General features: G+C 41.6%; 1 protein-coding gene across 1 annotated transcript in view; it reads left to right on the top strand.

Annotated features, from left to right (window-relative positions):
- LOC145780708 (uncharacterized) overlaps window positions 1-22,250 on the top strand; it is a 105,426-nt gene that overhangs the window by 2,715 nt on the left and 80,461 nt on the right. The window contains exons 3-20 of the mRNA XM_082592328.1: window positions 423-614; window positions 5,867-6,016; window positions 6,529-6,649; window positions 6,867-6,969; window positions 7,211-7,306; window positions 7,416-7,557; window positions 11,327-11,488; window positions 11,739-11,999; window positions 13,353-13,489; window positions 14,423-14,529; window positions 14,721-14,835; window positions 16,272-16,383; window positions 19,553-19,647; window positions 19,910-20,041; window positions 20,479-20,608; window positions 21,011-21,208; window positions 21,632-21,795; window positions 22,118-22,193. Coding sequence (XP_082448454.1) covers window positions 423-614; window positions 5,867-6,016; window positions 6,529-6,649; window positions 6,867-6,969; window positions 7,211-7,306; window positions 7,416-7,557; window positions 11,327-11,488; window positions 11,739-11,999; window positions 13,353-13,489; window positions 14,423-14,529; window positions 14,721-14,835; window positions 16,272-16,383; window positions 19,553-19,647; window positions 19,910-20,041; window positions 20,479-20,608; window positions 21,011-21,208; window positions 21,632-21,795; window positions 22,118-22,193 — 2,493 coding nt within the window. The remainder of the gene's footprint in view (window positions 1-422; window positions 615-5,866; window positions 6,017-6,528; window positions 6,650-6,866; window positions 6,970-7,210; window positions 7,307-7,415; window positions 7,558-11,326; window positions 11,489-11,738; window positions 12,000-13,352; window positions 13,490-14,422; window positions 14,530-14,720; window positions 14,836-16,271; window positions 16,384-19,552; window positions 19,648-19,909; window positions 20,042-20,478; window positions 20,609-21,010; window positions 21,209-21,631; window positions 21,796-22,117; window positions 22,194-22,250) is intronic.

Genomic DNA, 22,250 nt, shown 5'->3' with positions numbered 1-22,250 from the left:
GCCAGCATGGTGCACAAGCTCAGGGCAGATGTTATTCTGCACTGGAGACTTGTGTGGTTTCACTAGGTGGAGGGCGATGGCGAAGTCTTCTGGGGTGAAGTCTTCGAAGATTGTTTCATCTGGTAGTTGCTTACTAATTTTGTACGGCTGAATTTTTTTCAGGTATGCTTTTTCAAGAAAATAAAATGAAAAATCGTTTTGAACCTTGAAGTGTACATATAAGTTTGGGCCATTCATATAGAATGTAGGGCACTAATGCCGGAAATTATTTTTTGATGAGCACAACATTGATTTGAGAACTGGGATTGTTGCTTCCCACATCTCTATTTGGAAACGTATCAAATATCAATGCGACTGGCCAAAACTCGTGAATAAATTTTAAACTGTTGAGTGATAGGACTTACCAGGATATTTTTTCATAGGACCCGGTTGGACATCTTGGAGTGCATACACCCAATGCTCTTCCTCCTGCAATGGCCAGCAATCTCGCAGTCGCCAGTGCAGGAGTGCTCCGGTTGATTGCAGTGGCAATGATGTGGAGACGCAACAATGTAACACCGCTTGTGCCCTACCTGCTGGCACTGGCGGGGGAACTGGAACTGGGAGCGGTGGTGGTAAGTTGCCACTAACTGCATTTGCATCTTGGGAGATATTGCCTTGTCGTTATTACATTGTTGTTACATATTCATGTTCACGACGGTGGCTTGACATGGTGGAAATCTTACTTTTGGCCTGATTGAATATGAAGTTCGAAATCAACTTGGCACTGTAAAAGCTGGCAAGCTGTATTTATGTAAAAATTTCTCAATGAAAAATATCTTGTAATTTTGTTCATCCGAAATTTTATTGTGTTGGTGCCGTACTACACTCACTCACTCAGTACAATTAAACGTTTGTTGCCAAAAGGTTGATTGAGTGTATCTAAGGAGCAAAAAACAAATTGCTGTGTGTTAAAAGAATAAGGGAAAGTCTGCGTTTAGCTGTAAGTCTGATGAAATGTGTTCTGACTTCAATCTCAATAATGAAAAAACGACAGAACTAATGAATACAGTCTAAGTAATTAATGAGTCAAAAATAATCACTAAAATGATCCTCCCTCCTTAAATGGACAATAAAAATCCGTTTAAAAAAAAATCTGGTTTGAATCATAAAAAACTGATTTAAATAAAAAAAATCCGATGTTTTTGATTTTTTTTTAAATCATGATTTTTTAAACCTGGCGACAACGACAGCTGGCCCCAACTGCGGAGTCACACTGTTCTGTCCAATTCAACAGCGCGGTGCTTCTGAGCTTTTTGAATTTTCCTCCCGAAAGCTCAGTTAGTAAAGCGCTTAACTTTCTGCACAAAGAAACCTCAAGATCAAGCGGCTCTGGTTCGGCTCTCCGGGTGTGCAGTTGAGCAACGCATTTCAAGGACTACTCTCTATACAGCGGCATCTAGTGGATGGAATAATTCTCTGCATCTGTCTTCAACAACAATCGGAAACTTCACTCTGCCAATCTCGGTAACCGGTCCTGCATCAGTCGTTCAAAGCCTCTACAAGTATGCAAAACTGCCAGGATTAAGTTGTAGAAGAAGATTTCTCAAACTACTTTAAAAAATACAATGGAATTCATTACCTGACTACTCGAAACTCGGCCAATTTAGATTACTATTATTGTTGGTACAGAACCACTAAACTGCAACAGTCTATAAAATATTCTGGCGCAAAAATTTGTAATAATAAATTTGCAAATTCTCTTGCATAACTTTTAAAAGAATGTATCAAAAGAAAATTATTGACGCTTATTAGGCAAACGTTAAATTGCAAAATAGGCTTGTAGTATGGGTTACCTAAGCTTATAATTTCTTATCATCTTACACAGCTCCTCTCTCATTTACTTATTTTTATTTACTTACATCAATTAGCCAATTATAATTATCATTGATCGGTCTGACAGTGGCTGCTTGACTTGAAGACTTTGAATGGTCACTTCGCAACCTCCCGTTACTTTTTCTGTAGTGATCTTTTTACCAGTTTTACTGCACATTGTCTTCTGATTTATCGTACATTTTATTTGCAACAACCCATAAATCTCTATTTATTTATTTATTTATCCCTCTTCTTGCGTTTGAGGCCGCCACAGATCACGTTGTTACATCCAGGCGCAGCAGCCAATGGATTGTGTATTCATCGAGCGTTGTTAGGTCCACATGTCTATCTTGTGGTCGGTATACAGGACATTGATAGATAATGTGGTGTGCAGTTTGAAAATCTGAGCCACACGCACAAGATGGTGAATCGGCGAGGCCCCACTGGAACATGTTGCTGCTAAAACGGCCCACTCCAGTCCGCAGGCGATTGAGCTTCACCCATTCCTTCCGGGGTAGTTCTGCTCCAGGTGGGGTGTTGGTATTGGGAAGGACTGTGAATTGGGTTGGTCTCGCAACTTCTCTCCATTCACGGTTCCAAACTTCGGAAATGTGGAAGTTCGATTTGCACAAGCTAGCTGCACATGTTCTAACCTCGCACTCCCAAAAGCCCCAGCGCTTGAAATCTCGACGCCCGTTCTCCCGACATTTATTTATCCGAGGATAAAGAATCAAAATCAACCATTTCCTACTTTACTTCTGTACCTACAAAGGTTGATTGATTGCGGGAATCTTTATCTTAGAGAAAGCTTCTTGCAGAGCTTAATCCTGACAGCTTCGCGTAGCTCTAGGATTTGAATCACTGACGCATGCCCGGTCACCAAGTGCGACAGAGTGAAGCCGTCGCTTGTTGAAGTGTTGCTTTTTGTGAATTATTTTATCCACTAAGTTCCGCTAAGTGGATAGCAGCCCTTGAAATGCCTTGCTCAAATGCACGTCCCGAGAGCCGAACCAGCGTTGTTTGATCTTGAAGTTTTTTCGTGCACGAAGTCTAACATTTAACTTACTGTGTTTGTTGCAGTATAGTTCGAGTACATATTAACTTTTATCGCTTTCATTTAATGAAGTACTTCTGAATTCTAGCTGGACGTGGACCTACTGGTACGACGGTGTCTTCTTGTAAGTATTATTCATCACTTCACCTTGTGACCATTGAAACAATGAACATGTTTGTTATATTTCAACACGTGTTTGCCATCAGACTGACATCGATTCCTTTAGGCTTAGAGAACATGCTGTGGAAGTGTCACGTTTGATGCTCATTCGTTAAAACACTGATTCCTCATCAACGAGCCGGTTTGGACACATAGTCCTGCATGTTATACCAGGGACGTTCAACTTGAGACCCCTGGGCTGCCATATGCCCCCGCCCTGACATTTAGCAATGACGCAAACGCACTTGTTTTCTGTGCAATGGATAACACTATGCAGTGTGCAACACAAAAAAAATTCAAAAAAGCAAAGACTTGTTTCTGGATATTTCCGGAGCGCTGAGCACGATTATGAATTCCGTTTTTCTCCATCACCCTCCTTAATTTTGATTTAAAATTTTTATAAAACGGTGTGTATTTATAGGCACTATCATGTAACATTTGAAGTACCAGTTACTGTGCATAACAGAGAGTTTTGTCAATCATGCTTACCTGTTGTTATATTATTTATTTACTTCATTTTTGCTTTGTATGTTCACACGTGACCAAGTGTCCCCCTCTTGGATTCGCTACTGCGTACCAGAGGAGTTTTACATGTACCACATCCTCAGTTTTCACTAAAAATTATTCAATGCTTCTCTTTGTAGCAACACATGCCGGTTGCAAGGACAATCAAGCGATTTCATTAGTTTGGTTTTGAATTTTGTTGATCATAGCTGTAGCGGATGTGGCGTGTCGTTTGTTGAGACGCCCGCTCAGAAAGCCTTCGACACGACGACAACACCCCTGGGCACGATGGTGGCGGACACGCCGTCTTTAACGCTTCATGTTCTGATTTATTTGGAGTCCAGGTGTGAAGACGAAAGACAACAGTGCAAGCATAATGTCGAATGGAGTATTAAACAGAAAACAAGCAGAGGTCAACCAATCTAACGTTAAATTAATCCATGACCGCTTCCGACCGGCCCCTAAATAAGACCACTAACTAATAGGCCTACCACCAGAACTAAAAGCTAACAATCCCGGAGCAAGAAATTAGCTACACCAACAACACTATACTGCACTACACTACTGAAGTCAGCAGTCACACACCATGGTGGCAGCTGCTTAAAAGCCTTAGTTTGATTGAAGGTGTGTCGCTAAGAGCGTTCCGAACACGATACACAGATTGCAACAAGGTAGATGCACACGCAAAAGAACGCAAAACTACGAATATAACGCAATGTGAGATCGCTATCAAGCACTGTGCGAAATTTTAGGCACTTTGACATAGGACAGTTTTCCTTGCGAATCAGCTGATTTCAGTCATGCGACTCAGCACGTGATATTCTGACCGATCTACTCGAAAGATTTTTGATACAAAGAAAATTAAGTGAATGTATCGCCACAAGCAGCGTGGCCTAATGGGTTAAGGTTAGGGCAAGGGAATAGTCATTTCGATTGCGTGGGTCCGATTCCCACCCTCTGGTAATGTTTTTTTTCTTCTGCAACTGAACTGAGTGCAAGAAGGATCTTAATGACTGTAATCATGCTTTTATTTGTGTTTATTTACGCCCATTGCGATAACATACAGTACACTGCAATCACAGATGCGATACAACAATTGAGTTTATAACGAAAATTGTCCTACCTTTCTTAACCAATGCGCCGCGGCGCAATGGTAGGTAGCTTTCGCACGGAAAACTGTCCTGTGTTAAAGTGCTTACCGCGCGGACTTTTCCTAAAGATTAAGAAGGAAGGCGAGGACGCCGCGAAAATGAACTATGAGTCCGCAGAATTATACAAATTCCAGGATTTGGAAGCGAAGTAAGAATGAGTGACGTCAAAAAACGTGAAAGCGAACGCGTGCAAAGCTCGCGGGAGCTACATAGCTATTGATTTTTTAGCATAATATTGGAAAAATTGAAAACATTTTTTTTTTAAATCCTGACATGATCGGAAAAAAACAAACCCATTTTCGGAATCAGCGCCCCCGAATTTACAAAGTGCAACCCCTGAATTTACAAAGTGCAATGTTAATAGTTTTAAATTTTTTTAAAGTTGAGAATTTGCTGCACAGTGTAGGCCTAATGAGCTTGTGTTGTGAATTTAGTATGTAAATTGCTGAAGCTCTTGGGTGAACAACTTCTATGCTTACAGTCCACATTACAGATTTTGTTTTGCAAACAGGCGACATTGATTATTGAGCTTACGTTTGTAATATTGCAATCCACACATTTGCGATTCTCGGAGTTTCACATAACTGTAAACTGTGTGTCAGGTTTTTCGTGTTTCTGATTTTTTGTTGTCATAACATTTATGTCATGAAATCGCGCAAGACGCTTAAACATCTACATTTGACATATTGGTATGAGAATACGTTTTTCACTTAACTTTGGGTCGGTATTTAATCCGACGTGATACCGAAGCTAAATCATAAATTTATTTGAAAATTCATTTGTCGGCTGCATAGCCGAGTGGTGAGAACACTGGAACGGCAATCGAAAGGGCGCCGGTTCGACACCGCTCACGAGCATGCGGTTGTGTCTTTGGCAGGACACTTAAAGGCATGCCTGAAGGTGGACACGAAGATTGGCTTCCTTGCCTTCCCGTCCACTTAATCTAAATCTTCAACCACCGGGTGTAAGCCTGGATACGACAAACAAAAATTTGAACGTGTTCTGCGAAATTATTCGCTCATGGCGGATGACTCATCGCTCCGTATGGCTGCACAATGCATGGTATATACAATGAAAGTTAGATAAGTATAGTTGTTAGCTTTACTTGATTATATTTAATGTAACAATTGATGCGATTTTTCAGTGACTTGCAATTCCACTCACTTTTTATGCCAAACGTCCCCTCCGCGAACCTGTCTGAGGCTTGAGCTCGTTTGTGATGGGTTCGAAGACTGCGCTGATGGTTCGGACGAGCAACCATCTAACTGCTTTGTTAGCACTAACAGCGACAATGGTGAGTGCGCCAATGTGCCATCAACATGGTTGCATCCGTTCAAGCTCAGCCAGTGTGTATGGTAGGTTATTGACAAGCCCCCTTTGTTCTGGTTATCAATGCCAGCCGAATAATGTTGAACGATGGGACAGTAGAAAGCAGCGACATGCTGCAGTCTTACCGTATTCGAGTAGCAGTATGGTTTTTATGTTATATATTGGACTGGTGTATTGCTATGAAATTCCATATAGGCTATCGCATTGCAAAATAGATCTGCAAAGCGCCACTTTTCCATCATTCGAACAAGCCAGCTAACATCTTTGGCACAAGGAGCTATACTTGACATTCCAATGATTTTACTTTCAAGTAAAACCAGCAAGCGACGTCGAACTGTAATATTTACACGATTTTTTTTTCGCCATTTTTAAGATAAAACGATGTAAAATTGATGCAGCGCAGTCATAATTAACTTTCCCGCTAGATTTCGTAAAACTGCACCATATTTTCTGTTGTGATAAACTGTTTAATTTTAGCTTTTGAAATTCGAAATGAGCGCTACCAAGTATGCATGGAAGTGATAACAGACGACCCGGCAGGCCCCATTAACGGGGTACGCGCCTATCGGAGGTGCCCCAGCAAATTAAACCCTGTCAGGTAAGTTGATTGCAACGTCTTATGAGATTTTACTATTCCCAACTGAGCCTAGTACTTTCTGGGGTGCATTTGTGGCACGTTCTTTCATGCCGCTGCTGCAGGTTGCTTTCAAACCATGTTGGTCAAATTTGATGAGAGCAACAACATCCACTCTCCTTCCCTCAACCTCATCGTTGATCTTTGGGTCGGTATTAATATTCTTGGTTTATTCGCTCAGGCCACGCTTTCTATGGCACTGGTGGGGGTCGTTCCATTTGATGAACCTGTACACAGGAAGATGTCTCGAGGCGCAGAATCCGACATCGTCAACCTATCCTAAGGTAACTGCACTCACTCCTAGCCTGGTAGCCCTATTGGTAGCTTTGAAAGTAACTTGAAAATTTTACCAATGGTCAGTAATTATTGCTTTTTGTTTTGAAGTTAGTATATTTATTATCTACATCAACAAGACCCCCTTTCGGTAGTAATTTTGTTGAGGTGATAGTCTTTATGTACATTGATGGTTGTTTAATAATCTACAGTAGTTTTGACTTCCGTTAGTCTGTAAAAGTTGCTTTTCAGTTAACCTCAATGCCCTGCAACACGGCGCAGACCAACCAAAAGTTTGTGTGTGACGGGCCTAGCTCTCTCTTCGTCAAGCTTAGAGACGCCTATGAGGTATTCTTGTATTTTTTCAGTCATGGTCAGCTTAATGGATAGATAACGCTAAGTGTTTCCAAATGAAAGTGTTTTCCTTTAATTGATTTGGTTGAGTGACGTATTCCAGGGTTTCGTCAACCGCTACTTCAGCTTGGGACCTTCAAACAGCGGGTGGCCGGTAATCCTCGAGGTAAACGACACCAACTTGAACAAGTTGTGGCAGAGGGGTCCCAAGGAACCCCCAGAGACAATCTGCGGTCACTTCCAAGGTAAGTAGATTGACGTGTTTGATCCTAAAGCTAAACTCTTGTGTCCACAACATTTTCCACGTACTTATTGCTATATAATAACGTTGCAGCCTCTGCCGCTAAATGACTTGCTTGTGTTTGTCACCGAAGCTAAACCAGTTCATCTTTCCCATTACGTAATAGTAATCACAATTTTAGGAAAAAATAGCACCAATGTAAGAGAAAAAAATGACGCAATGGCATATCATTGCTGAACTTCGAGTTTAAGATGACACCTCATTTTTTTGTGATTTTCATCAAACAAAGCAAAAGGATCAAGCAGCAAGTAGTTCCACCAAAACCTGCACAACTTAATGGACCGCACCTTGGGCCCATCGATTGTTATTGTGGACTTCGAGCAGGCCATCATACAAGCCATCGCATCATCTGAAGGGCAGAAGTGCAAACCCAGGCTTGTATTTACCATCATCTATGTTGAACAACAGCGACGCTTGAAGAGGTTCTGTGAAGACAACATTGCGGGGCACAAGGCAATGACGCAGTTCATGTTCGCTGGCGGTCACAGTATTCACTTTGGAGATGCCTAGTGTAAATTATGTGAATAGTATCTCCTTGAACTCCCAATTCAACAAGGAAATGTCATTGTGCCGTTTTTTCCTGTCCCATATTTTTCGTTCATTGGAAACCACGTGTTGCCTACTACCGGTGTTGTATTTTATTTTGTGTTGCTTGTTTTTACTGTAGCTTACTATATGCCTCCGAAACCTGGACCACCTACCGAAACCACATTTCAACTCTTGAAAGATTTCAACAACGCTGCCTGCACAAAATTCTGAATATCAGCTGGGATGAGAAAAGAACTAATTTGAGCATGTTAGAAGAGCCTAAAACAACAAGCATTGAGTGCTGCATTATTCAAAATCCACTCAGATGGTGCGGGCATGTAGTGCGAATGCCAGATCAGCATTTCCCTAAGCAAATGTTTTACTCAGAATTGGCTAAAGGAGTAAAGGTAAGCGTTCGGTAGGTGGACAAAAGAAGCGGTTTAAGACTCACTGAAGAGTAATCTTAAAATGTGTAGCATTAATTATACAAACTGGGAGGAAACCGCAGAGGATAGGCTGCTTTGGAGATCTGCCACTCGTAAAGGTGTCGCCACGTTTGAGAAGAGCACATCTCAAAGGTTAAAAGAAAAAAGAATGCAAAGAAAAGAACGACAATCACACCCACAACCAACTCTCCCAAAGGATCTTAAATGTACCAAATGTAACCGAACTTTTAAAGCCAAGATTGGACTCATTAACCATTTAAAAACTCACCGTTAGCTTTTTAATTTTATTGCAAAGGCCATCATTCTTGAAGACGAGGGATAGCCATCATCATTTACTGTAGCCTAGTTGTTGTACATCTTAAAAAAATTGATTGTAATTTTTACTGCAACATTTCGTAAGAACCGATAAATTATTTACAGATTCGTACTATCTTTTGTTCTCACTAGCCTATGCAACTTACAACCTGAAAAAAAAGTTTACAATGTGATCAACATCATTTTGAGCATTGCATTAATGCTTCTTCCAGATGCATGGATAGATTTGCACTACAATATTCGATCAAGTTTTAGCTTTATGGTTTACGTGGAAAAATATGGAACTTGATGAAGTCTTATTTAACCAACAGACAACAATACACCAAACTTAACTCATTATCATCAAACTTTTCGACGGTCAAATGCGGCATCCCCCAAGGGTCAGTCCTTGGTTCTTTGTTATTTTTATTATATGTGAACGATCTACCTACTGCGTCCTCTTTCATGACCACTCTTTTTGCGGATGACACCAGCCTAAACATGACACACCATAATTTGACTTGCCTAGAACAACAAGCCAATGAAGAAATAAAAAAGATTGATGTATGGATGAGAACCAATAAATTATCGATTAATTACACTAAAACTAATTTTATGATCATTTGTAGAAATCTTCCTGTTGCAAAATCGTTCTCTCTCACCTTAAACGGCCAAAGCATTAACAAAACTGATCAAGTAAAATATCTTGGAGTAACGATGGACCACAGATTGAACTGGAACGCCCATATCTCTGACCTTTGCACAATATTGAGTAAAGTATGTGGCATTGCTTACAAAACCAGATACTATGTCCCATTATCCACATTACGATTAATTTACTTTTCATTATTTAAATCAAATCTTCAATATTCGATAATTAATTGGGGTAGGGCCAACAAAACGTTAGTACACAATGTGGAAGTGATTCAGAACAAATTTATTAGAGCGTGTTTGTTTGGTGACAGGAAAACTTCGACGACATACATGTACAGCAAATTTCAGGTATTAAAAGTGAGTGACCTTGCAAAGCTGGCATATGCACAGTTCATGTTCAAGTACGAAAATAATTTTTGCCAGCATGTTTCTCTGGCTACTTTGTTAAATTAGACGACATACATCAACATGATACAAGACATAAGGCTAAAACCAGATTTTTTCTTCCCAGGTTTGAAACAAACTTTGGCAAAAAAACACTCCATTTCTTGTGTGTGCAAGTGTGGAGTGAAATTTCACACGATGTAAAAGATTTACCGTTCCACTGCTTTAAAAAAAATCTCAGAAACCAACTGTTACATGAATATACATGCGTACCTTAAGTGCTCAATACAAAGGATAACTTACCTTTACAGTAGGCCTATATCATCATATCGTACTTATTAATATTTGTTCTCTACAGTTATTAGTATCAAATTGCCCTGTTTTTGTATGCTTCACATAAAAATTGTTGCAATTCGGTGGTGGTATCCACGTTTTTCCTCGTTATTTCAGGAAAACTTTCGCAAGTGCTGTAGCCTATTATAGCACACAATCACTAATTATTGGTGGTTGGTCAATTCTTGGTCGTTGCTCGTTGGTTTGAATCTTCATCCTCGGCTTACTCAGTCTGAGAATGCAGATTTAAACCAACAGTAGTTGTTTTTCAATCTTAGTGGCGAACCCTTTTTATTCAATGAAGTAGTGTGCCTGCCTCTGCACACTAGTGTGTATGAATGTGTAGTTAGATTTACTGTGATGAGGTGGTGGCTGACTAGATGACTGCTTATGGTCTTTCGCTACCATCCTGATTGCGCCATAATCTAACCAACAGTTGTACAATGCATTGTTTTGACAATTACATTTTACTCTGATTATTTGTTAATATATGGCGCTGTTAAAACAAAATAAATTGACTTGACTTGACTACGTGCTTTTAGTAGCCTAAATGTCCAAAACTACAAGTTCGATGGTTGATGACAATGGTGTGCAGTTTTGCCAGTGTTCGGACAAATATCTGACTTTGATTATACCAGAGAGGTCTGCTTACAACAGTTTAGACTAGACAGGTGTTTTCTTTTTGACCATTGATTGATCGTAATTGATCAATTGATTATAAATCCAAAGTGTGTGACAAGTTAATTTAGACAAGGTGTAACAGTCTAATCCTTGTACTTAGTAAAATATTTTGGTCTCAAACACGATTTAACGTTTGCATTTTATCGCTTCTACTTTTTCCCAGACTCCTACCATGTGGCGAGGAATATTTATTGCTTTGATGGTCAACAATACCTGAAACCGAAATAACTTCTCTATTGTCAATATGATTTTTTTATTGAATAACAACTAATTAACTTTTGAAAGCTTTCTCTTCATTCAGGTCTCCCGTGGTGGCCGTGAACTGGATCAAATCGATCCGACAGTGTATGTCAGCCTTGTATGCGCTAGTGCTAATCTCTCTACTCTCTGCAGTTTACTGGAGTGACTGGGGGCCATGGACTCAATGTTCAAGCACCTGTCTGGGAGGTTTGCGGTCACATGTACGTCATTGCATCAACGGGTTGGAAGGAGTGCCTCCTTGTACAGGAAAGACTCGAGAAACCGGACCATGTAACTCCAAGATTGCCTGTAAACGTAAGCTCCCTCATCATTGCCGAGTTATGGGTCATCTCGTAGCAGGAAGCCATGGATTGAACCAATCCGGTGTTTGACCACGCATAGTTTGGCATTGCTGCCGCACTAACACTTTACGTAGTCGTTTGCTTCAATTGGTAGGGCTTCTATAGCTCAGTAGTGCGTGAACAAAAAAGGGGGTGCAAAGGTTCATTCTCACATCCGTTGGTTGCTTCAATATTAAATTTCATTCCATCTTGTTGCACTTTAGCAAAAGGCATTGGAACCCCGAACTCTTACTGTGTCACCCCACCATGGAGACAGCTCAACAACTCGTTCCGGTACCAAACAAAAGCTCAGCTTGATCCTGCATGCTTTCAAATTATAACCAATCCCCCGCTGACGTATGACAGAGCCAAGGAGAGTTGCCGGCGCAGAGGAGGCTTCCTAGCCACAATGAAGGAAGGGAGCGGTCAGACATTGCTGCGTCAACTGGTGAACAGTGCAACAACCACTGAAAGAGTCTACATAGGTCAGTAGTTGTTAGTTCATCCTCATCTGGAAGTTACCCCGATCATCCCAACAGAGGTGATTCCTGTCGACCACAATGCACCGCATACACGTAGGTCGTAGAGGTAGGTATCCTCTGTTTTAATAGTACCGCGCTAACCGTTACTGCTACTCGGGCTAAAGTAGCGCGCTAGTAACCGCTACTTCTTCTGCTACTTTTGTCTTAACTTAAATTGACAGGAAGCACTTTAAACGAATGATATCATTTGTTTACACTGCAATTTCAACGTCTTTATAGAAAACAAATTCTAGGTGAAATTTATTGTTGCTTGTAAATCGGCAGTGGGAAAGCTCAACGACTTGCTTCTGTCTGAAAAAGGCCTCTACAGTTGACTTTTCTTTCCGTACCGACGTTTCATGCGATGGCACCAAGACACAAAAATTCATCCTCAGAATCGTGACTGGTGTTTGTGTCACTCGCAACAGTCGAATGATTTCTGCTTTGATTTTTTCACGTATTATTTCCATAGAGAATCTCCAAAACGAGTCTTTTCACTCTAAATTGGAAAGTAGCCACTAGCGGGAGTGCAACTGAAAGTAATGTAGCGCCTCTCAGCTACTGCTACATTAAAAAAAGTAGCGCCGCTACTGCAACAAAAATGAAGCGGCGCTACCGCTACTTCTACCAAAAAAGTAGCGGCGCTAGAGAAGTAGCGCACTACTTCCCACCTTTGCATAAACGTATTGTATGTTGTGCTTTTCATCATCCTTTTGTTGAGTATGAAATCATTTGTTTAGCTACAAAGTTTGTTATTCTGTTTGAAACAACACGCTGGGCATAACACCACTCACTTTGTGTGGTCATACCATGTTATGACAGTTCAGTCATCGTATGACATCTACCCCGATATCTCAGTTCATTAAGTTTCCAACTTTATGAACGAAGATATGACAAGATCAAGCGGCGCTGCTTCGACTCTCGAGGTATGAGCTTGAGTAACGCATAAAGGACAGCTCTCCATTCAGCGCCACCTAATGGATAAAATAATCCACATATAACAATGAGAAACCTCACTCTGTCTCAATAACTGGACCACCGTCAGTGGTTCAATGCTTTTACAAGCGTAGTGAAATTAAAACATGAAACTTTTCAAGAGGCTTTCTCAGTCCGAGAGTAAAGATTCAGTCAATCAATTTGTTTAAAATGACATCAGCATGTGTCATATCTGGTCATGTATTCGAGCATAATGGTTATTCTAGTGTGTCTGTTTGCACATCACTATGTAGATGAAACATGCTTGCAAACTTTGTAACGTCTGAGCTGTGGTCTGTTGCCTCATTGTGACATCATAATAGAACAATGGAATATCCGCAGGGATCGAGGAGGATTTGTTCCAACCCCCAGTCCAAGGCCACCACTTGCGCTATGACATGGACGGTACCCCTGTAGGAGATTTCCAGCCCTGGAAGGTGGATTGCATGGTCGGTCCGGGGTACGGCTACAGTGGCCAGGTATCTGACTTATAACCAGGGTTGCCATCGACATGGACGCTTTTGAGCAAATCTTTGTACTTATACGGTTTATGATATATCACATGCCATAGTTTTTGCCAGAAACAATCTGTTCCAGCAATTCCTTGTTTGTTGAAAATACCTCCTGCATCTCATGACAGCTCAAGTTTAGGCTTACCTTTACTTGTAGCAGAGATTTCACTAAGTCTGTTTCTTTTCTTGGTCCACTGAGCGAAACGAGAGAACACCTGCTCCACAAACGCATTACTGACCGGAAGGGAGACGATGACGCTAACCAGCTTGTAGAGCAACGGAAAACATTCGTATCCAGTAAAGATCTTCATCCACTTGTCTTCAGGTTCATCCTTGCGGAACACAACACCTGGAATCTTCTTGAGCAAAGCTATGATAGCCAAGACATCGAAGAACTCATGCTTCATTGCCATTGGCGGATCAGTTTGTTTCGCTAACCCCTTAATTGTCTCATACTCAATTGTTTGATCTCTTAGCAGGGTCCAGTTGATGTTTGTTGGAATGTTGGATGCTCCTCAAATTGATACCACTCATTGATATATTCCCAAAAAAGATAGAAGATTTGTAATTGTTGAAAAAAATTCAAAATAAGGATTCAAGACAAAAACAAGGACATTTCTTAGAAATAAGAACAATTGATTTTTCTAAGATATTGTCCTTTAAAATAAGGACAAATCTTAGAAATAAGGACGGTATGGTAACCCTGCTTATAACAATGATGACGCAACATTCCCAGACAAATTTGTCAGACGGTTGTTCGCTACTCGAGGATTTTCAGTGCTTGCATTGCAGTCACTCCCAAGATGTGACCGCAAGCACGTTTACTTTGAATGTTGACCATTATGAATACAAGCACTAACTGGGTGATGGTTAAAATGATATTTTGTTGATCTTGTGCAGACTTCCACCACGTCATCCGGGCTAGCTTGTCAGGCGTGGAATGTAAATAATCTTCCTCATGAGGTTGAGTATGTTCCTGTAGGCGACACCGACCACACCATGTGCAGGTACATCTGCACCTCTTCCGCTATGAGTAGTTTAACTAAGCAAGAATGATTTCATAAATGTACAAGCTTGGTTCTGGGGATCTTGTTTCTTGTTCTTTATACTTGTAATTTCACAAAATAATTTTTGTACTTTTGATCCTTTCAGAAGTTAGAAATATTTCTTGTTAGTATTTACAAGTCACTGATTTTAGGAATCCTAACTTTGATCCGAAAGGTCCCTGGTGTTATAGCATCAGCGGGGATGTCGAGAAGGACCATTGTGACATCCCACAGTGCACAGAAGTCATCACGAGCTCCGACCCCATCGTACGTAACCTACGTCATCCATTTTCTTCACGTTGGTGCATGAATAGTTTACGTTCTGGTGTCACTTGTTTAAACATTCTTGTGAGGTGAAATCATGAAAGAGCCATAGAAGCTTTGTTGTGCTCGATCAATGATCTAACCCAGTGCTCTTCAACCTTTTTCTCGTGGTATGCCTTTCATAATTTTTCAAGAACTTTGTATACCTTACAAATAGAAAATTTCAATTGCGCTTCGTAAAAAAAAACAACATTGCATTAGGTGGCTTTTTATGTTATGAAAAATTATTGAACTAATTTGTGTGGGCACTGCAACTAATCAAACAAAGGCGAAACGACACGGAGTTAGCATTATTTCCAATTGGCAGTATCAAAAATACATTTTGAATTATTTGGACATCGGATTTTAGATCTTCCCTTGTACACCAGAGTTTCAAGAGAAGATAGACGATGTGAAAACTGGAAAACCTAAAAAAGCAAGCCGATTGACCGGAGGACTAGGGGGCAACCTTGATAAATTTATCTTTTGGGGGATTTTTTGCGTATTTTTCGGCACAGTAATTTTTTTTTATTAATGCGTTCTTTTAGCATTTAAAGAAATTCATCTAATTAATAGATTTGCACGGAAGTTGGAGTTATGACAGAAAGATTTCTATTACTTTTAGTTTTTATTGACTGGTCTTGTATAGTGTTGTAGGTTACAGTCTTCCATTGAAATTTTGAATCTTCGAGGAGTTCCCGATTTACCCTATAGGCTAAGCCTAGTAGTACATACTAGACACAGTTTATTTTGTACCTACATTAACACTGGGATATGTTAGTTTATCGGTTAACCAGTTGAGAGAACAATGTACCCACTTCAAAGTAGTGCATTATTTTTTCAGTTATTGAGGGGCATACCAAAAACTTTCTTTATAATTCACTGCTGAAAGCAGAAGTGCGTCATACAGCTGGTTAAGTTAATGAAATATGATTGAGCGAGCGAGAAATGTTAGCAAAAAACGGATAATAATTATTGTTATTTTTCATTTGGGGGATGCACGTGATCAAGTGCTCCCCTTGGATCCGCTACTGCATAGCCTACTATATGAATTTTTTATGTATACTAAAAAAAAAAATTATTGGAAGCCCAGTACGGTACTAATCTGTATACCTTTTCTCAGTTGTATACCCCAGTAGTGATCTGGTATACAGTATACCCGGTTGAAGAGCACTGATCTGACCCGTCATGTTATAGACGGCTTGTTGGACTGACCACGAATCTATCGTTCTATTTCCTTCCTTGTGGACCATTTTATATGAAGTCTAGGATTTAAAGAATGTGCTAGGAGAAGAGCAACACCTTGTCACCGGATCAGTCGCTGAATGTGCTGATTCATCGCTGGTTTGATGTATTACGTCACAAAGTTTGTTCTCTTCTATCAAAGCCTATTGCTTCAGATGTCTGCTGACTCAGCATTTTACCTGGGACACGAGTGCGGGTACACCTCCCGGAGTGAAGGGATGCTTTACCAACTCATGAGCACCGCCCAGACCACAACGCAGTTCCGAGGTACCAGCTTATTTAATATTAATGACCTCAGACTTACTTGTGCCAAAACCGTTTTCATTAATTCCTGCACGTTATATCTTGCTCTAACGCCACTAGTAGTCGTTGAAAGTTTTCATTGCGACCGCAGCCACAGCTTGACCACGAACTTTCCACTTCCAGCCACAACTTGACCATAAACTTTCCACTTCCAGCCACAACTTGACCACGAACTTTCCCCTTCCAACCACAACTTGACCATAAACTTTCCATTTCCAGCTACAACTTGACCACGAACTTTCCACTTCCAACCACAACTTGACCACGAACTTTTCACTTCCAGCCACAACTTGACCATGAACTTTCCACTTCCAGCCACAACTTGACCACGAACTTTTCACTTCCAGCCACAACTTGACCATGAACTTTCCACTTCCAGCCACAACTTGACCACGAACTTTCCACTTCCAGCCACAACTTGACCACGAACTTTCCACTTCCAACCACAACTTGACCATGAACTTTCTATTTCCAGCTACAACTTGACCACGAACTTTCCACTTCCAACCACAATTTGACCACGAACTTTCCACTTCCAGCCACAACTTCACCATGAACTTTCCACTTCCAACCACAACTTGACCACGAACTTTCCATTTCCAGCTACAACTTGACCACGAACTTTCCACTTCCAACCACAACTTGACCACGAACTTTTCACTTCCAGCCACAACTTGACCATGAACTTTCCACTTCCAGCCACAACTTGACCACGAACTTTTCACTTCCAGCCACAACTTGACCATGAACTTTCCACTTCCAACCACAACTTGACCACGAACTTTCCACATCCAGCCACAACTTGACCACGAACTTTCCAGTTCCAGCCACAACTTGACCACGAACTTTCCTCATCCAACCACAACTTGACCATGAACTTTCCATTTCCAGCTACAACTTGACCACGAACTTTCCACTTCCAACCACAACTTGACCACGAACTTTCCACTTCCAGCCACAACTTCACCATGAACTTTCCGCTTCCAGCCACAACTTGACCACGAACTTTCACTTCCAGCCACAACTTGGCCACAAACTTTCTAATTCCAGCTACAACTCGACCACGAACTTTCTACTTCCAGCCACAACTTGACCACGAACTTTCCACTTCCAAACACAACTTGACCACGAACTTTCCACTTCCAGCCACAACTTGACCACGAACTTTCCACTTCCAGCCACAACTTGACCACGAACTTTCCACTTTCCACTTCCGGCCACAACTTGGCCACAAACTTTCCATTTCCAGCTACAACTTGACCACGAACTTTCCAGTTCCAGCTACAACTTGACCACGAACTTTCCACTTCCAGCCACAACTTGACCACAAACTTTCCACTTCCAGCTACAACTTGACCACGAACTTTCCACTTCCAACCACAACTTGACCATGAACTTTCCACTTCCAGCTACAACTTGACCACAAACTTTCCACTTCCAGCCACAACTTGACCACGAACTTTCCACTTCCAACTACAACTTGACCACGAACTTTCCATTTCCAACTACAACTTGGCCACGAACTTTCCACTTCCAACCACAACTTGACCACGAACTTTCCAGTTCCAGCTTCAACTTGACCACGAACATTCCACTTCCAACTGCAACTTGGCCACGAACTTTCTACTTCCACTTACAACTTGACTATGAACTTTCCACTTTCAGCTACAACTTGAGGACGAACTTTCCACTTCCAACCACAACTTGACCACAAACTTTCCACTTCCAACTACAACTTGACCACGAACTGTCCACTTCCTCCTACAACTTGGCCACGAACTTTCCACTTTCAGCCACAACTTGACCACGAACTTTCCAGTTCCAGCTACAACTTGACCACGAACTTTCCACTTCCAACTACAACTTCGCCACGAACGTTCTACTTCCACTTACAACTTGACCATGAACTTTCCACTTCCAGCTACAACTTGACCACGAACTTTCTAGTTCCAGCCACAACTTGACCACGAACTTTCCACTTCCGGCCACAACTTGGCCACGAACTTTCCACTTCCAACCACAACTTGACCACGAACTTTCCACTTCCAGCTACAACTTGACCACGAACTTTCCACTTCCACCACCTGCGTGGTTCAGTTGTCGATGTAACAAAGATATTATTGACAAATTTTACAGGCGCAATACAATTATTGTGCTACATTGGCATGATTTTTTCATACTGCGCAGTGAGCAATGTTTGATCAATTTGTATTGTTTGGTGGGTATTCGTTTGGTAAAAGATTCTACTAACGCTGCCATTGCTTACTTTAATTTCACATAAATTGTGGCTGAGTGGCAGAAGTGAGAGTTCTCATTCCATTAATACAGTGGTCCTCAAACAGTAGTTGACGTGCCACTGGTGGTACGCGAAGGTCTTTCAGATGGTACGCGAGAAACTCCCTTAAGGTGACACCTGGACGTCCACGGTTGACAGTAGTTAAAATAAACTAATACAATTTAGGCAAACTTTCAGATTACTCCATGTGCATTATTGTGTCATAATTAATTTTATTCGTAGGAGATTCAAGCGTTTATGACGCAATATCCAGGTCACTAGTTCTTAACCGTTTTTGAAATTTTTTGTTGGACTTGCAACGCACTCAGCGATAGGAATTTCAGTCATATTTATTGATTTGTGTCTCCAGCCTTTATTTGTCTCGCGACGAAATGAATATTAGAGTTGCGCTATTGGATTGTTAAACCACAGTTTTGCAATGATGAGTTTTCATGCACATGTCAGGGGATAACAATATCTGTAAGCGCTTTATTATGCAATTGAGTTTAGGTACGAAGCGGAATCATTGTGCGACCACTTGAAAAATTGAAACTACGCACGAAGGGCGCAGCGACGCACAGTTCGAGAACCTTGACCTAGGTTGTGTAACAGAAAAGCCAAAACTTTTCAGTTTTCAATGTTGCTACTGATAGTAGCAGTTAGTAGTGCACCCTATTCATTGGTCTTCCACTGATCCGACAGCTCAACAGCTTACTGTAATTATATTTAGTGTAATATTAAAATCTGGATTTTCTGGTTGTAGTGCGGGTGGTACGCGAACACTCTATGAAACTTCTAAATAGTACGCGAATAGGAAAAGTATCGGAATTACTGTATTAATACTTGAGCATTTCACAGGTTGCAGCAGTTTGCCTTCCTGGGAGAATGCTGATGCTGCTTTCAAGTTTGCATGGGACACTTCCCGCACAAGGATCGTCAGTATCAAGCAGATGGTGGGTGTTTGTGTCGTTTGTTATGTGGCCCGTGTCAAAGTATCAGAGATGTTGTTTCTGCCAAAACTGCGCCTCTATGCTTCATGTCGCCTCATTATGGTTGGGAGTGGCAAGTGTCTTGAGAAAACATACCTAGCACTTTATAACAATGCCTCATTGTATATTAGCGTGTGTTCATCTCTTTAAAGTTATAGCTTAAGTGAACACCCCATAGAGGCATACGCGGTACCCTCAAGGGATCTCATGGCCCATTTTCTTGTAGAAATGCCTGGAAGCGTCATCCAGCGAACCTGATGCGGAGATAACCATACAAACGTGCGACGCGAAGAAGGTGACACAGCGCTGGAGATCGGATGGAAAGCGACTGACGCTTTCCTACTCGGACTTTCATGCTGTAGGTATTCAGTAGATGGCAGCAATGCGGTATCCATGGTTACACACAAGATAGCAACTTATTTGGTTGTCTTACTCGTTATTGAAGTTGTTATTAGAAACAACGATATTTTTTGGCAAGACATCCCAGATGGCATATGTGGTTGGCTTGTTATATTACTTCGTGATTGCAGAATCGACGCCATTATTTTGATTTTTATTGTTTTCGTCACCTACAAGCGGTATGCCGAGGTAAAGACTTAAGTGAAGCGACCGATCTTTGTGTGTACTCCGCGGCATCCTCTTGCTTGTGATGGTTGCACTTCGAAGGATCGTTCCCACCACTACACTACCAAGCTAACTATCCAGTCGGGTCAATAATCGTGTGGTTGAAGCGAAGCATGTGGCCTTGCTTTCATGTCATCATGTTGTCGACGACAAGCTTTCGATGTTGTCCAGGACTTGCAGTTGGACGTATCGACGACCTCCCGGCGGGCTGTTGTGGCGGCCTCGGAATATAGTTCGTGGACGGCGTCACGATCTTCCGGACACTTGGTGGACCTAGCGACTCTGCGGGATCTTTCGGCCGGTGAGTGACCATACCACCATCGTGGACGTTGGTGAGTGACCATGCCACCATCGTGGACGTTGGTGAGTGATTTCACCATCGTGGACTTTGGTGAGTGACCATATCACCATCGTGGACGAGGGTTGATGGTTGTCAGATCTTTGTCAGATCATTTTTGTCTTTGCAGTGACCATTGTCAGATCTTTCAGTTCAGTGCAAGTTTGCGACTCGAAAATATCTGGCTTTGAACAAACCAAAGCTTGTCGTTACACATCATCTTTAAAATTCTTTCCATGACTGTGACCTCATAACATATGCTTTATGTTGTCAAAAGGTTGCAGTGTGACATGACATGTTAAGCGGTCGTGCAGAGGTTGCCTCTGTGCTGCATGGATAGTTTCATTGAGAATCTGGTTCGTGCAGATGATTCGTTTCTTCTCTACAACGACCAGGAGAAAAAGTGCCTTGGGGTGGACGTCTCAGGACCGGACAGTGAGTTGAAAGCTACCTCTGAGTTGAAATTCCGCGTACCCCTCGTGCTGCTCGAGTGCCGGTATGCATCCGGGCTCCGGTGGAGCCGGTACTTGTCTACAAAGGAACTTTTTTACAACCTCCACACTTGTAAGTCGTTTGTTATATATTTGCTAACTCACTTGCTTGGCGAAAATCAGGCACCTGTTATGTTAAACTTTTTCCAAACCAATCCAGTTAAACCAAGTATCATATTAAATAACCACGGAAGAGCTGACACCTGGACCATCAGGTCAGATCAATGTGAAAGGTTCACCACGAACAAGCTCTAAATCGATTTTGCGTCTTAAACTGGCGATGTTGCATAGACAGAAACATTGTAAGGCTTACCAGCTTGGTACATGCTTTCATTTTTATTACGGTCTGACTTGGTTTAAATGTGAACCAAACCCTTTTGCTTTTCTGGGAGTCTACGAAGTCATTCTCATTCTGAAAGATTCAACTTTTGTTATTTTTCTTTGATTTCACTTGCACAGCGAGTTATCACAAGCAACTAAACTGTGCTTCTTCCAGCGTTGTGCTTGTCCGCGCTGAGCTATGAAGTTGACGCTGAAGTGATGCTCCTCCCCTGCTCAACCCTGGCCAGGGACTCCAAGTGGCGTTGCCATGACGACTTTCGCATCTCTTCGCAGCAGCAGAGGAACCTCTACTTGACCGCAAAGAATGACAAGGCTGTGGTGAGGTCTTGCACTTCACATTTGCTGCAACGCATTTAGTCACATTATCATGTTAAGCACACCTTCTTGCAACGTTGCTTTGTACAAAACGTGACAGCGTCTCAACAATCCTCATTTAAGCTCTATACCACCTTGTCGATTTCCATCGTCAAGCAATGCAAGCAATGCGTGCGTGCTGAAGGTAATCAAGCAGAGTTTGGATAATAATCAAGTAGCCTAGCCGCCCCAGCGTATGTGCATTGAAGCACGATACAACAATGTTTACTCCACCTGTCCTGTTATAATTGAGCTTTTCAATACTCACTACTAGTTCTACGCACAGCTTTCCCCGCTGTCAGAGACGACGAGCAGATGGAGGGTTTGGAAAACGAAAGAAAAGAAAGTCTGTGATATCCAAAGTAAGTGATCCTGTCGACGTGCGCAGGTACGTGCTTGTGCGATGTGTTGATGATGGC

The sequence above is a fragment of the Aplidium turbinatum genome, chromosome 12, assembly GCF_918807975.1.
Source record: "Aplidium turbinatum chromosome 12, kaAplTurb1.1, whole genome shotgun sequence".
NCBI classification, from domain to species: Eukaryota; Metazoa; Chordata; class Ascidiacea; order Aplousobranchia; family Polyclinidae; genus Aplidium; species Aplidium turbinatum.
The sequence above is the reverse complement of the archived record's forward strand: the minus strand, read 5'-3'. Positions and strand labels throughout refer to the sequence as shown.